General features: G+C 53.8%; 1 protein-coding gene across 13 annotated transcripts in view; it reads right to left on the bottom strand.

Moving 5' to 3' along the window:
• ST14 (suppression of tumorigenicity 14) overlaps window positions 1–12305 on the bottom strand; it is a 28224-nt gene that overhangs the window by 1646 nt on the left and 14273 nt on the right. For 11 of the 13 annotated variants that reach the window (XM_021376261.1, XM_021376263.1, XM_021376262.1 and 8 more), the window contains 17 exons: window positions 8815–8974; window positions 8452–8579; window positions 7855–7925; window positions 7209–7369; window positions 6975–7010; window positions 6414–6651; window positions 6043–6182; window positions 5503–5600; window positions 4824–4933; window positions 3751–3881; window positions 3351–3455; window positions 2525–2632; window positions 2220–2333; window positions 1899–2027; window positions 1337–1523; window positions 680–954; window positions 214–350 (listed from right to left, as the gene is read on the bottom strand). In XM_021376261.1, coding sequence (XP_021231936.1) covers window positions 214–350; window positions 680–954; window positions 1337–1523; window positions 1899–2027; window positions 2220–2333; window positions 2525–2632; window positions 3351–3455; window positions 3751–3881; window positions 4824–4933; window positions 5503–5600; window positions 6043–6182; window positions 6414–6651; window positions 6975–7010; window positions 7209–7369; window positions 7855–7925; window positions 8452–8579; window positions 8815–8974 — 2328 coding nt within the window. Of the gene's footprint in view, window positions 1–213; window positions 351–679; window positions 955–1336; window positions 1524–1898; window positions 2028–2219; window positions 2334–2524; window positions 2633–3350; window positions 3456–3750; window positions 3882–4823; window positions 4934–5502; window positions 5601–6042; window positions 6183–6413; window positions 6652–6974; window positions 7011–7208; window positions 7370–7854; window positions 7926–8451; window positions 8580–8814; window positions 8975–9662; window positions 9769–9872; window positions 12304–12305 lie in introns of those variants that run through there. The other 2 variants (XM_021376272.1, XM_021376266.1) reach the window with 2 other exon arrangements.

Here is a 12305-nt window from a genome sequence, read left to right as displayed (position 1 = left end):
CATTTCTAAGACCACAGCACGCATCGATACAATTTGCTGCTGCAGTGCATCCTGATTCGTCCATCAGCCGAACCCAGAAGGATCCACACGGATGCGCAGTGTGTGTTCCACTAAGTGTGGAAATGGGAGTCCAGAATTAAAAGTGCTGAGCAAAGAGCCTGTCCTGCTAACTAAGGTTCCTGCTAACAGCGACAGAGCGGAGCGCTTCCCTACCTGGCACGCGTCCACGCCGCCGGTCAGGATCCCCACGCACATCATGCGCGGCGTCAGCTGGTTGCTCAGCAGCTGGTTGCACACGGTCTGGTTGATCAAGCGGATTTCTGCTTTCTGCAAGATGGTGGAGCCACTGCCTGCAAGGAGCGGGAACAGCATCAGCACGAAGCCCTTTCCAGCAGCAGTCCCCTCCCCTGCACAGTCTCGTACCCGTACTCTTCATTCAGGCCTCAGGCTCTGAACAAATGACTAATTTAATTAATTGTCAGCTAAGTCCCCACCGCAATGACCGCCTTTTCCTAACACAGTTTTCCTTTGAGCTCTGGGAGCTCAGCTCTGCGCACTCCCAAGGAAACCCCATCCGATTCCAGTCTCACAGCAAGCTAAGTCACTTCAGTTGTGACTGGCCACCTCTGTGCTCCCTACAGCTGCCGTACGCTGCCCCGTACCCGCTGCCAGTGCTCACCTCCTTCCACGGTCGCTCCCCATCCGGTCACCCACAGGTCCTTGCCCACGGGGAAGCTGTGGGTGGAATCGGGCAGGCAGATGGGCTGGACAACAGAGGAGAAGGTGACGGGGCTCTGCAGCTCCAACACAGCAATATCATTGTCGTAGGTGAAGTCGTTGAAGCCGGAGTGGGAGATAATGCGCCTGATTTGCTTCTTTTGCACGTTGGCATCGCTGAGTTTGTTTTGGTAGGTCAGGCCCAGGTAGGCTGTCCACAGGCTGGCATCTGAGTACCTGCAGGAGTCACAGGGTACAGGCAGTGTGAGAGCCAGCAGCCATCCCAGCTCACAAACTGTGCCTGCTCTCTTCAAAAGTTTCCCTGACAAGTGCCTCTACAAATCTTTTTCCTTATTCAGACAAGCAAGTGCCTGAAAAGGGAAGTGCAACCGTCTGGGCAACCCGTTACCCCGAATCCCACCACGTAAAAAACACTGCAGTGTCTGCAAGTGCACGTGGCTCTGATGTGACACCTCACCAAGTAAACAGCGCATTTCAGCTGTCTGCTTCCACTTCGTACAAGATTCTCCCCAAAATCCAGCTGTCTCTGATGGTGCTAAACCAGGCAGCCCCGAGATCTGTCTCCCTGCTGCACGAAGTTCCCCCGGCTCCCCCCTACCTGATGCCTTGCATCTGCACGAAGCAATGTGCCGCTGACACCAGCCAGGTCTCCGAGATGAGCGAGGCCCCGCAGATGTGGCCCTGGCTCTTGGCGTGGAGGCTGACCTGCCACGGCCACTCTCCCACCTCCGAGTTCTGCCCACCGACGATCCGTGACTTCCTAATGAAGGAGCGGGTCCCGCAGTCTGGAGCAGGGAAAGAGAAGGGGCACTGAGATATTCCAGCTCCTGCTCACCACCCCCTCCTCCCTCCTCCAGGACAGCACAAGTGCCCCCTCCTACCCCAGGGGTGGCTGATGATATCAGCTTAGGAGAACAAAACCAAATCTGCTACAACATTCACTGGCCAAGGCAGTAAATGTACAGACAAACCGTTGTACTGCCTGTGTAAACTCTCTCTAAGCATCTTGGACAACGCAGGCACTTGGCATATTGCTAAAGAACACAGCTATTTCCAGATCCAAGCTGCTGCAGCATTGCCTGGGGGCTCTCTCTCCCATACCTGTTGGTTTAAGGGGCCCAGCCCAGAACCCCATGTACTCCCTCTGCTGGGGTACTCACTGCAGTTGTCCTCATCAGAATTGTCTTCGCAGTCCCGCTCCCCATCACACTCTGGGTTCTGCTTGCTGATGCAGAGCCCGCTGCGGCACTTGTACGTGTAATCCTTGCAGGGAACTGTTGACTGGGCTGCTGTGGGAAGGCCAAAGGGAGAAGGGTTAGTCCCAGTGCTGGGGAAATCACGCTGTTCAGGAGCCCCTCCCCACTTCTGCCTGCCCCAGGACATTGCCACCGCGGGCAGAAACGCGCTCCAGGCTGCCCAGCCACGAGTACATCCACAAGAGGCTGCATTTCAAGGGAGGCCCCACCACAGCCCATCCTCACCTTTGCTGCAGGAGCCCTCGTCGCTCCCATCTCCGCAGTCGTCCTTGCCGTCACACGTCCGTGTGTCGGGGATGCACTTCCCATTGTTGCACTTGAAGGTGTTGTTTCCACAGCCTGGGGAGAGAGCAGCTCCTGAGAAACAGCAGAGCACAGACGGCCCCAGCAAAACCTGCATGGCTGCGTCCATTTCCCTCTCCCCTAACACAGGTAAAGCCTCTGCAGCAACAACAAACACCAGAGCTTCCACCACCCCTTCACCTTTTCCAACCCCTCAGCCCTTCCTGCCCACAGCACAAGTTACTCACTGCACTGCAACTCATCGCTGTTGTCACCGCAGTCGTTCACGTTGTCACAGAGCCAGAACTTGGGCTTGCACCAGCCGTTCTGGCACCTGAACTGCTGGTCGGTACAGGCTGAAAAAGGACAGAGAGAAATCAGGGGACAGACCTGCAAAGGGACCCACGGAGTCACCAGGTGCACATCTGCCATCACAGGAAAATCTGGGCGGCTCCCAAGTGGGAACTCAAGCACACAGGAACAAGAGCACCAGAAAACATCGCAACAGCTTGTGACCAGGCACAAGTACATAAACGTACACGCTCTTGACCTATCACATGGTATTTCTACTGCTCCAGAAACAAAACTATTTGGAGAGCTGCGACGTCTTAGGCAGGCAGGGCGGATGCTCACATTACCCCAGTCACTGGAGCAGGACAGCCAGAGGCAACACCTGAATGAAAGGCATTGCTGCAAACAGTGGGAAAGCACCTGAGATGCCCAGGCCATGGGGGTGGCCCCGCATGGCAGCTGTGCCAGCAGCACATTTCTCCTTCAGAAAACAGCCCCGTGCCTGAGAACAAGATCCCAAAGCAGGGAATCTCATCCTTTCTAATTAACTTCAGACCCCGAACAATAACTCTACCTATAAAATAGCTCTGTGAACGCAAGAGGAAAAGCTTCTGCGTAAAGAAGGTGTTCCGCATGTACTCTGTAGCCGAACTCATCCCATGATACCAGCAGAGCAGGCCTCAGCACTGATCTCACTGCCAGAACAAGCCCTGCTCAGGCACCCTGTGGCAGGCCCCCCTCCACAAAAGGCCAAGGGAGAGGGGGGGGGAAGGGCAGACTTACTGCAGGATCGCTCATCGCTGCCATCGACGCAGTCCTGCCACCCGTCGCAGCGCATGCTTCTCTCAATGCAGCGGCCGGTGTTGCAGGCAAACTTGCCAGGGCAGGCTGGGAGAGAGGAGAAACAAAACGTGAGCCCTGTGAGCCCTGCAGCTGCCCTCTCTGCGGTACTTCCCAGCGCTCTGGGTTTCCCCCTTCCAGCATCCAACGTAAAAACCAGCTTTTCCTCAGAACAGAGGAATACGAGGAGATCTGCAGGGAAATAAGACATGCTCCTATCCCCCAGAAAAGCGTGCTTCCCAATTTACAGGGCAGCACGGGTGTAAGAAGAGGGAGAGGCTCCAGTTATCCAGCCCGCAGCCGACCTCCGGCTCCCACCCGCAGCCTCCAGGCTTCAACTCACGATCGCTGGAGTCGTAGGACAGGTACTCTGCAGAGAAGCCAGTGTCTGTGTAGGAACGGTCTGAGTGGAACTGGACTGCTATCTTGTTGCTGCTACTGGCCACCACAAACTGGGAACGCTCCCCGCAGTACCTGACCGGGGAGAAAATGAAGATCCGTGGAGTGCTATGGATCAGCACTGAGGAGCCCTGCTCACATCCCTGATTTCCCCATCACCACAAAGGGTGACTTCACACAGGCAGATAGCCAAGGGGGCAGGAAACAGAGCAGGTCTGAACCTAGCATGAGTTGCTGGACCTCAGTGCCCACACACAAGAGCTGAATTTTGCTGCTGAATTTTGCTGTAGTTGGCAGAAGGTTGGGGCAGCTGCAAATAACACCAAACTGTGACCTTGGAGACAATCGGGCACAAGTTCACCCAGATCCCTGATGGCAAGCTGACTGCAGCCTCTAAAGCCACAGGATGGGTCAGTAGGAAACTCCTTCACAGGGAGCACAGCAGGAACTAGCCGGGGCCACAGATACAGACTGTGATTTTGAAACCCTCTCTCTTCAAAGAAGGGTCAGCTCTCTTTCCCAAAATGTTGTGAAACAACACTGCTTGCTTCCTCTATGTAGTACCATGCTGTGTTTTCAGTCCAGCTTCCATTAGGTTGTGCAAGAGTTAACAATAAATGTAAAAGTAAATGCATCAGAGAAGGAGATGCAATCACCCTAACAACGGAGAAGTACTCATTCAAGCAAAATCACACTGGATGTTTCTGCACGGACCTGCCTTTCTGCATGCAATGCATGGAATGTGATGCTCCTCGGCCTCTTTGTCATTTTTTTCCATTTGCAGTATGCAACAAACCCTTTGATGTCCAGAACCAAGAGTGTGGCTCTGCTTTCACCACTGGCCATTCAGCTCCAAGGTCAGACCCAAGTACTACCCTGCCTCATCAAATCCCAAAGAGCACCAGCAGCCTTGCTCCCACAGCAAGTTTAAGGAAAGCACAGAATGCCACATCACTGAACTCAGCCTCCTCACTTGAAGGGCCAAAGCCACAGTCAGACAGACTGCCCGACACCTACCTCATGCTGTTGATCTGCACGTAGTCCTTGGTGCAGGAGCTGACTGGGACCCCAGGCTCCAGCACAAAGAACATGTTGAAACGCACCTTCACATTCTTTTTAGAAGGAACCTGCAAAAGGAAAGAGTCAGTGGCATACTTTTTTTTCTGAAGCACTAAATATGGAAATAAGTTACATGGGAAAACGTTTGTGTTTGGGGTAAGGATAGAAGATAACTGAAAAAGGAAAGAAGTCAAGCAGAAAAAGGAATGCCTTCCCCAAAAGCCACTACTGCTCACTTTGTCATTTAGACAGTCACTTGGCTTGCTGACCCTGGGATCTCACATTAAAGCAGCACACAGAAGAAGGATGAAGCCAGACCTTTGTCAACTGTGTCCACTCCCCAGGGAAAAAGATTGGCCTTGCCAGCAGTTTTACCAGCAAGTGGCAGGTCTGTCCCAAAGCCCAAAATCAAAGGCTCTGTGCAAAGTTACAGCTACTGGGGTCTACAGTAAACACTGCACAGAGTCCAGGCCTCCCTCAGCCTCTTCTGCCTTTGACATTAGTCCTAAAACCTCTTCTAGCCACCTCAGACCCTAAGCCTCTAGGCAGTGCCTGCTGTGAGCTCATTTGCAGTCTGTTCCACATAGGCAGGTCTATTTGACAGAGTATTTAAGGCCAAGAGGAGAATCTGTCTTACCTCTATGTTCCAGACACAGTCCAAGGCTGGTGGGTAGTGTGCTGGGTAATAGGGAGTGGTGAAAGTGCCGCTCTCTCCTCTCAGAGTCCCACCGCACACTGGAAGATAAGCAGGAAGAAGAAAACAGGTTAGAGATTCCAAGAGACGTGGCTTTCCCAAGACGTAGGTGGGTACTGGCTGAGGCAGGAAAGGAGGGAGATGCATCAGCCCTTAACACGTTTAAGTTAATCTCTGGGTGAAAGCAGCTCCTGCTCCAAGGCTTGGAGAGACCTCAGGAGATCAATTAGGTACATCCTGCGTACATTCATCTGCATGTCCAACCCAACGTAATTCTTATCTTCCCCTCCTCAGGGGACAACATTACAGCAGCCAAGAGCTGTGGGCAATGCAAGCTCCAAGAGCCAAGATGGGACCTTGCTTCCAGGTCTCCCAGCCCTGGAAAAATCCCTGGCGAACTGACTACAGCCACAGCTGCACTTCCCTTTTCAGCTGCTTGCAGTAGGGAGAGGTGGGGAAAACTGGGCCAAGGTCTACCCTCACCTTTAGTCTTTGGGAGCTGGAAGAACTCAGCCTTAAAGCCAGGGAATCTCCCCTCCTTGTTGGTAATCAACGTGACGAGCATAACGTTCTGGGAGGACAGGAAGGTCAGGTTGTATGAAGGGGCATAGTTCCCACAGAGCCTACAAAGGAAGGAACAAAATCATTTAGCTGCATAGCGGGCCACAAGTAGCACAGAGCACCTCTGAGCAGGGACATGAGCTCCACTACCAGCAGGACTTCTGTGCAGCTCAGTATCAGCCTGTCACCTCCCACCAGGACTCGGTGCCACACACAAACCCAATGCAGAGCTAACATGAACCCCTCTCTCCCCACCCCATGGAGGAGGAACGCCAAACCCCAGGGACACTCACCTCACTAAAGCGTGGGGCTCCACAGGGCTCAGAGAGTCGTACACCTTGATGTAGTCACTGTTATCTGTGCACTGCTCCAGGTCCAGTGTCTTGAAGGTCAGGCTGATGATGGAGTTGGCATCTGCCCTCAGTGTCCAGTAGCAGCGTGCATTGTTGGGGTACGGGCTGTTGGGGAACCCTGGCGTGGTGAAAGTGGTGATCTCCCCTTCCTTGGCGTGGAGGGCAAAAAGGCAGCTATCTGCCCAGGAGAACAGGGGAGAGTTATCAGGACAAACAAGGAGGAGGAGAGATCTTTCTTGTGGGTGCAGGGTATAAGGAGGACAGCAGATGTGTTGGGCTTTTGCCTTCCCTGCAGAAGGACAGACCAGGCCACCCACCACTCCCAGATAACAGCAAGTTTGGCCAACTCCAGAGCAGCTCCAAGCAGCACACAGAGATCTGCCTCACAGACAAAGCACCCCCATTCAGGCCCTTCTTCACCCCAAAAGGGAAACCACCACCCTGCAGACACCTGGGGATGCACTGAGGCCATTACCACTGAGACTGAAGAACTGTACTTACTGTCCCGAGCGGACTGTGCGATGCTGGGGTCAGCAGCTGCAGGAAGAAACAGAGGTGCTGTCACCCTCTGAGCTGTGAAAAATCCCTGCACACAAAGCTGAAGAGCTCTCTAGGGTCTGCACTAATGTGGCTTGCACTCACCCACCCTTCAAGCAGCCCTTGCAGCCAAGGGCACCCAAATGAGGTGGAGCCTCCCCTTTCCTCCCCAGTCCCACACAGAGACCCAGCACTCACGGAAAGCGACGATGGACTCCACCTTCAGCGTGGGGTTTCGCAGCCGTGGGTTCAGCCTCTGGATCAAGCTCTGCTTGTCTGCCATGGCCCTGTCGAGCTTCTCCTCGCGGTACTTGGGGACGAGGAACTCTGACCAGTAGTAGGCAATGACACTGCCTTCGCTGTGAGGGAGGGTGATTATGGGGTGAGGGCAAGGACAGACATGGGAGGGTTCATGTATCAGAAGAGGGGGCCAGTCAAGCGATAAGCTGCTGCTGGAGGATGACCATAGCAAAGGGATAGTCTCCATAACAAGCTGAGCAAACTAAAGCCCAGCAAAGGCCCCAGTCAGTCTGTGAAGACCCTTTCCAGGCTGCCAGACACCAGCTGCTGTGGTTTATAGGGCTTACTGCACCATATGCAATTCTCCCAAGACATCTCCCTCAGCACATGATGAGACAGACTGGCAGAAAACAATATTCTGGCTCAGCACAAGGCTTTTGACTGTTGCTTTTCACTGTCCAACCTTTACAACCTCACTTGGGATGACTACTGAGGTGCCTCCACCAACAGCAGCTCAGCAAAGAGGGTCTATGGCCAACGTGACACCCCAGAACTGCTTTCCTACACTCCCATCTCGGCTCATACAGCATCTCCTAACACTCACCTGAATGCAGTTATTACTGTCTCCTTATGGTAAGGGCCAATATCTGGATGACTCCTGTAGATATCTTCAATCTAAAAGGAGTTTAAAGAAGAACGTTCAGCACATCTTAAAGTGAGGAGGGTGGAAAGGACAAAGACAGACCAAGCTTCAAGCCTCTTGAGGAAAACCAAGACACGAGCCCAGCATCCCCGGAGTGCAGGAATCTGCAGGGGCCAAAGAGTGGAAGAAGGAGAGATGAAAGACAGAGACAAGTGTCCAGACTCCTGCAGCCAGCTCTTGCCTCAGTCCCCAGCCCCAAAGCCTGCTCAGCTGTAGAGCTGCTTTTCCTCTCTGACCCTAAACGCCAGACCTGGGTAACCTGCTGGTCCTGGGATTTGCCTTGGCAACCCCACATGGTACACTGGGCCACAGGGCAGGGAGACACCGAGGCAATGGGCTGGAGCTGTGACACCAAGATCCTCTTAAAAGTGAGTCACGCGACTCGTGATGAGCAGGAAGAGTTGAGAGAAGTGAGAAAGCTACAAGTAGGATCTCCGTGGCCACAGAACAAAAATAAAAAATAAAAAGTCCACAGTAAGGATCCAAGAAGATACTTACCGTGCTCTTCACCTTCTTAGCCAGCATGACAAAGTCTGGCGAACTGGAGTTCTCGTAAGCATCAATGAATTCCCAGTTCAGAACTCGCAGGTGGCCGTTGTAGACTTTCTGCACGGGAGCGTTCCTGTCTGGAAGGTTTCACAGGGAAAGGCAGTCAGGGCAGGGACTGTGGCACAGCTGATCTCCAGAGATGGGGGGGGAGAAAAGGGCTCCCTGCTTTCTGGAGCCTCTGGCTGCTACTGCACTTAGCAGAAAGGTCCCGTGTGAGCAACACTTGGTAATGAAGCTCTTTCAAATCCACAGTAGCAGGGTTACGCTCCCAGGGCATGCCACCACCCCGTGTTATCTTAACATCACACTCACATTTGAAGTGCCAAACCAGGAGGCCAGTGACAAGGGAGATGAGCAGGAAAGCAAGGATCAGAATGGCCGCAACTACCCTTCGCTTCGGGCCACGCTTCTCCATCTTCTTGGAGTTCATGGCAGGGAGGAACTCCACCCCTTCATCCAGGTTGTTCATGTCCTAGGAGGGGAGAGAGGGCAGGACAATGGAAAGATCGTTCCCCAAGCCTGGTTTGGAGAGCTCCAACTGCAAAGCAGTCTGGCACCCACGGGCAGAGCAGAGCCTTCGAGCATCACCGAGCACAACACGCGCTTCAGTGCCAGCGGCCCCGCAGCCACCCCGAGGCAGGGCAGACCCCGCAGGATCCTGCACACAGACAGCAGCACCAGCACGTGCCTCTTCCTCACAGCCCACATGGAAACGGACGCTTCCTTCTGGATCTAACCCAAGGTGATCAGCCCGAGCAAGCACTGGGGCAGGCCCATGCACACCCCACGGCCGTGGCAGGTCACAAACCCAGAACCTCGAGGATCTCTGCCTTCCGGCAGATGAAAACGCAGACAGAAAACCAGCCCTCCAAAACACCTGCTATGTGGCAGGTGTGCCACCTCACCCCACAGGACACAGCACGCTATAAATACTGCTCCTGAAACAGAAGGCAAACTACTTCCTCCCTGTACATTCACACCACACCATGTGTTTGCTGGGCTGACACAACACTCCTACATTTCTGCCTGGATCCCCCACTCAGAACAAATACCTTATAGAAGCAACACAACACAAGGATGAACACCGAACAAATCCCCCCGCCCGCAGCCAGCCAGCCCCTCGGGACAAAACGTGCAGGCAAACAACGAGCAGGTCTCACCCAGGAGCGAGGAATGACATCCGAAGCACACAGCCATCACCGCCCTGCGCTGGGCTGGGCCACCGAGGGGAAGGGCTCCGTCACAGCACGCAGCCCTGCATCAGCTCTGCACGCACAAGATGAAAGCACGGGGCAGGAAGCAGCGTCAGCGAGTCCTTGGTGCCCTGGAGTTTCACTTTCTTGCCCCAGCTCCTTGCCCTGCCCACATACCTGCAGCAGCGCAGGCTTCAGCCGGGGAGGGAATCAGAGCAGCGTGTTCCATCCTCAAATCGGGGCAAGCTGGGGAGAGACAACCCACCTCCCATCCCTGCACTCTGCTGATGAGACAAGCTTGCCCTGTGTGCCCGCTCTGACCGTACAGAAAGAAGGAGGGATGACTTCATGCTCTTCTTACAAAAGCTGGAGGGCGTAGCCGAGAGCCAAGCCACACACCAGGAATTTGGAAATGTCCTCCAGAGAAAGGACATTTCTTGTGCCCCTAGCACGGGGCAACTGAGGGCAGCCCAAGCTGCACACTCAGGAAGCCCAGCATGTCCTCTCCTCCAGCACTGCCCGTGCTCTGTGCTAGCACAGCCCAGAGCCCCTCAGGTCCGAGCATCCCTCTGAGCGCTGTGAGCTCTGAGCTGCCCAAGCCGGGGGCACACATCACTGCTCCAGCCCCGCTGTCCCGTGCCAAGCCTCAGCGGGCACCTGGCAGCTTGCTGGCCACAAGGCTGGGCAGAGCACGGGGCTCTGCCTGACAGCAAGGACACAACAACACAAAGTGCCGACCAGCACAGATTTTCTGCTTTCAGATGCATTGCTGTGCTCTGGAAGGGGGTAATGTCCCGGTCAACAGGACGCTGGGTCAGATGCTGCTTGCCCTCAGTCAGTGTCAGAGCTCAGAAACACCACCAACTGCTCACAGACAAATGTCACAAACTCCAACAAGTCACGAAGAACTACAGCATGGGGCAGGAAGCCTTCGTTTAATTGTGCTGTTTATTACTGGCAAAAAGAAAGCACAATGAACTGCATCATCTCCGAGGTATCAGACTGTTTCTATCACCAACATTCAGGCACCGCCAGCAGGATGAGAAGCAAGGCCACAAGGACCATCCCACTGCCACTGCTCTGCTGCTGGCTTAGCTTCCATGACCACACAGGAGACTTGAAAATGCAAACCAACTGGACTTCATAAGAGAAGACACACAAAGAGAACTTAAATACAGACGTATGCCTCAAATCAAGAAACTTCTATCAGAATCAAGATTGCCTGGAGTTTGATGCACCACCTTTGAACACTCAAACTGCCACTTGGCTCCCATCAGTTCCCAAAGCAAAGAAATCCCCCAAACCCTCTGCTCAGGAGTCTTCCAGCACAGCTCTAAAACATAAAGGGAAGGACCCTGTCACAAACCTCACTAGCATCTCCCCTTCCCCACTGCTGGACTGCTTGTACAGCCAACCCTTCCCAGGACTTGGCCTCCAGGATTTCCAGTACGTTGCTGCTGTTAGCAAAAGGGAAGTATTTAATCCACTTCTAACACCTGCAGGAGCCTGTGGCAAGAGAACAGCCTGCAGGGCTTTAATGAAGTTCACACGGCAGCAGCCTTCCTGGGCTTCCTGGGGCTGGTGATGAAGAGCGGCCTGCCCCTGCTCCGAGGGGAACGCGGTGCCTGTTTGTGGGCTGGGTAACAATGTCTGGGCATAAACTGTTCAATCTCAGCCTCAATAACACATTCCCCTGGAAGGCTGAATTCAGCCAGATGGCATTTCATCCCTGAAACAGGGATCCTGCACTTCTTGCACGAGAGGCATTATATTAAAGGGCTGCAGCAGCAGCGAAGCGACACGAAACCAGGCCTGCTCTAACAGCTGGGACAGCAACTAACGCCCTGTTCAAAGTACCACTGCCCTGAGAAAACACACAGATGGCAAATCAGGAGATGATTTCTATAACTACTACTCCTGCATAAGATGCATAAGCAGTCACTGACATTCTTACCTGCCAGAAATCACCCAGTGTCTGGAGATAAGAGGTTTCTGTCCCTGCCCTCTCTTTTGAGGTCTTCTCCTCTCCCATGCTCACACCTCACGAACCCCGTTACGTTCCCCAGCCTCCTCTGACACGCGTGAAGATGCTTTGGAAACCTGCTGCATACTGCAGGTTGGGCAAGCACCAGTGATGCCTGAGAAGTACCTTGTCAATACAGAGGATCTGAAGCATCCCCCAAGCACTACGGGAATGCACCGGACCATGCCAGGAAGATTTGAGACGAGGCTCTGTCCCAACCTCTGAGTAATCTTTCCTGCCCACACTCAGCACAGAGAGCACCCATTTGACCTTAGCACCAGACACATCTGTGTCCAAACAGCACAGCTCAGCCTCTGCTCCACACTTAGCGTGCGACACATCCTCTTTGCTGCCACCCCTCCTGCCCACTGGGGAAAAACGGCTGCTCTCCACTGCTGCTCAATGCCCCTCAGCCAGGCAGAAACCAGACAGAATCAACAGCAAGAAAGAGCCAAAAGATCGTAGCAAATTCAAGAGAAAGATGATCATTTTTTTAAATCTCCTTCAGCTAACTGTTGTCGCGCATTTTCCTTGCACATACTGAACGTTCCCTTCACCACAACAGCACCTGCAGGTGTAAATCAGAG

The sequence above is a fragment of the Numida meleagris genome, chromosome 23 (assembly GCF_002078875.1).
Source record: "Numida meleagris isolate 19003 breed g44 Domestic line chromosome 23, NumMel1.0, whole genome shotgun sequence".
NCBI classification, from domain to species: domain Eukaryota; kingdom Metazoa; phylum Chordata; class Aves; order Galliformes; family Numididae; genus Numida; species Numida meleagris.
This window is presented reverse-complemented; position numbering and strand designations above follow the sequence as displayed.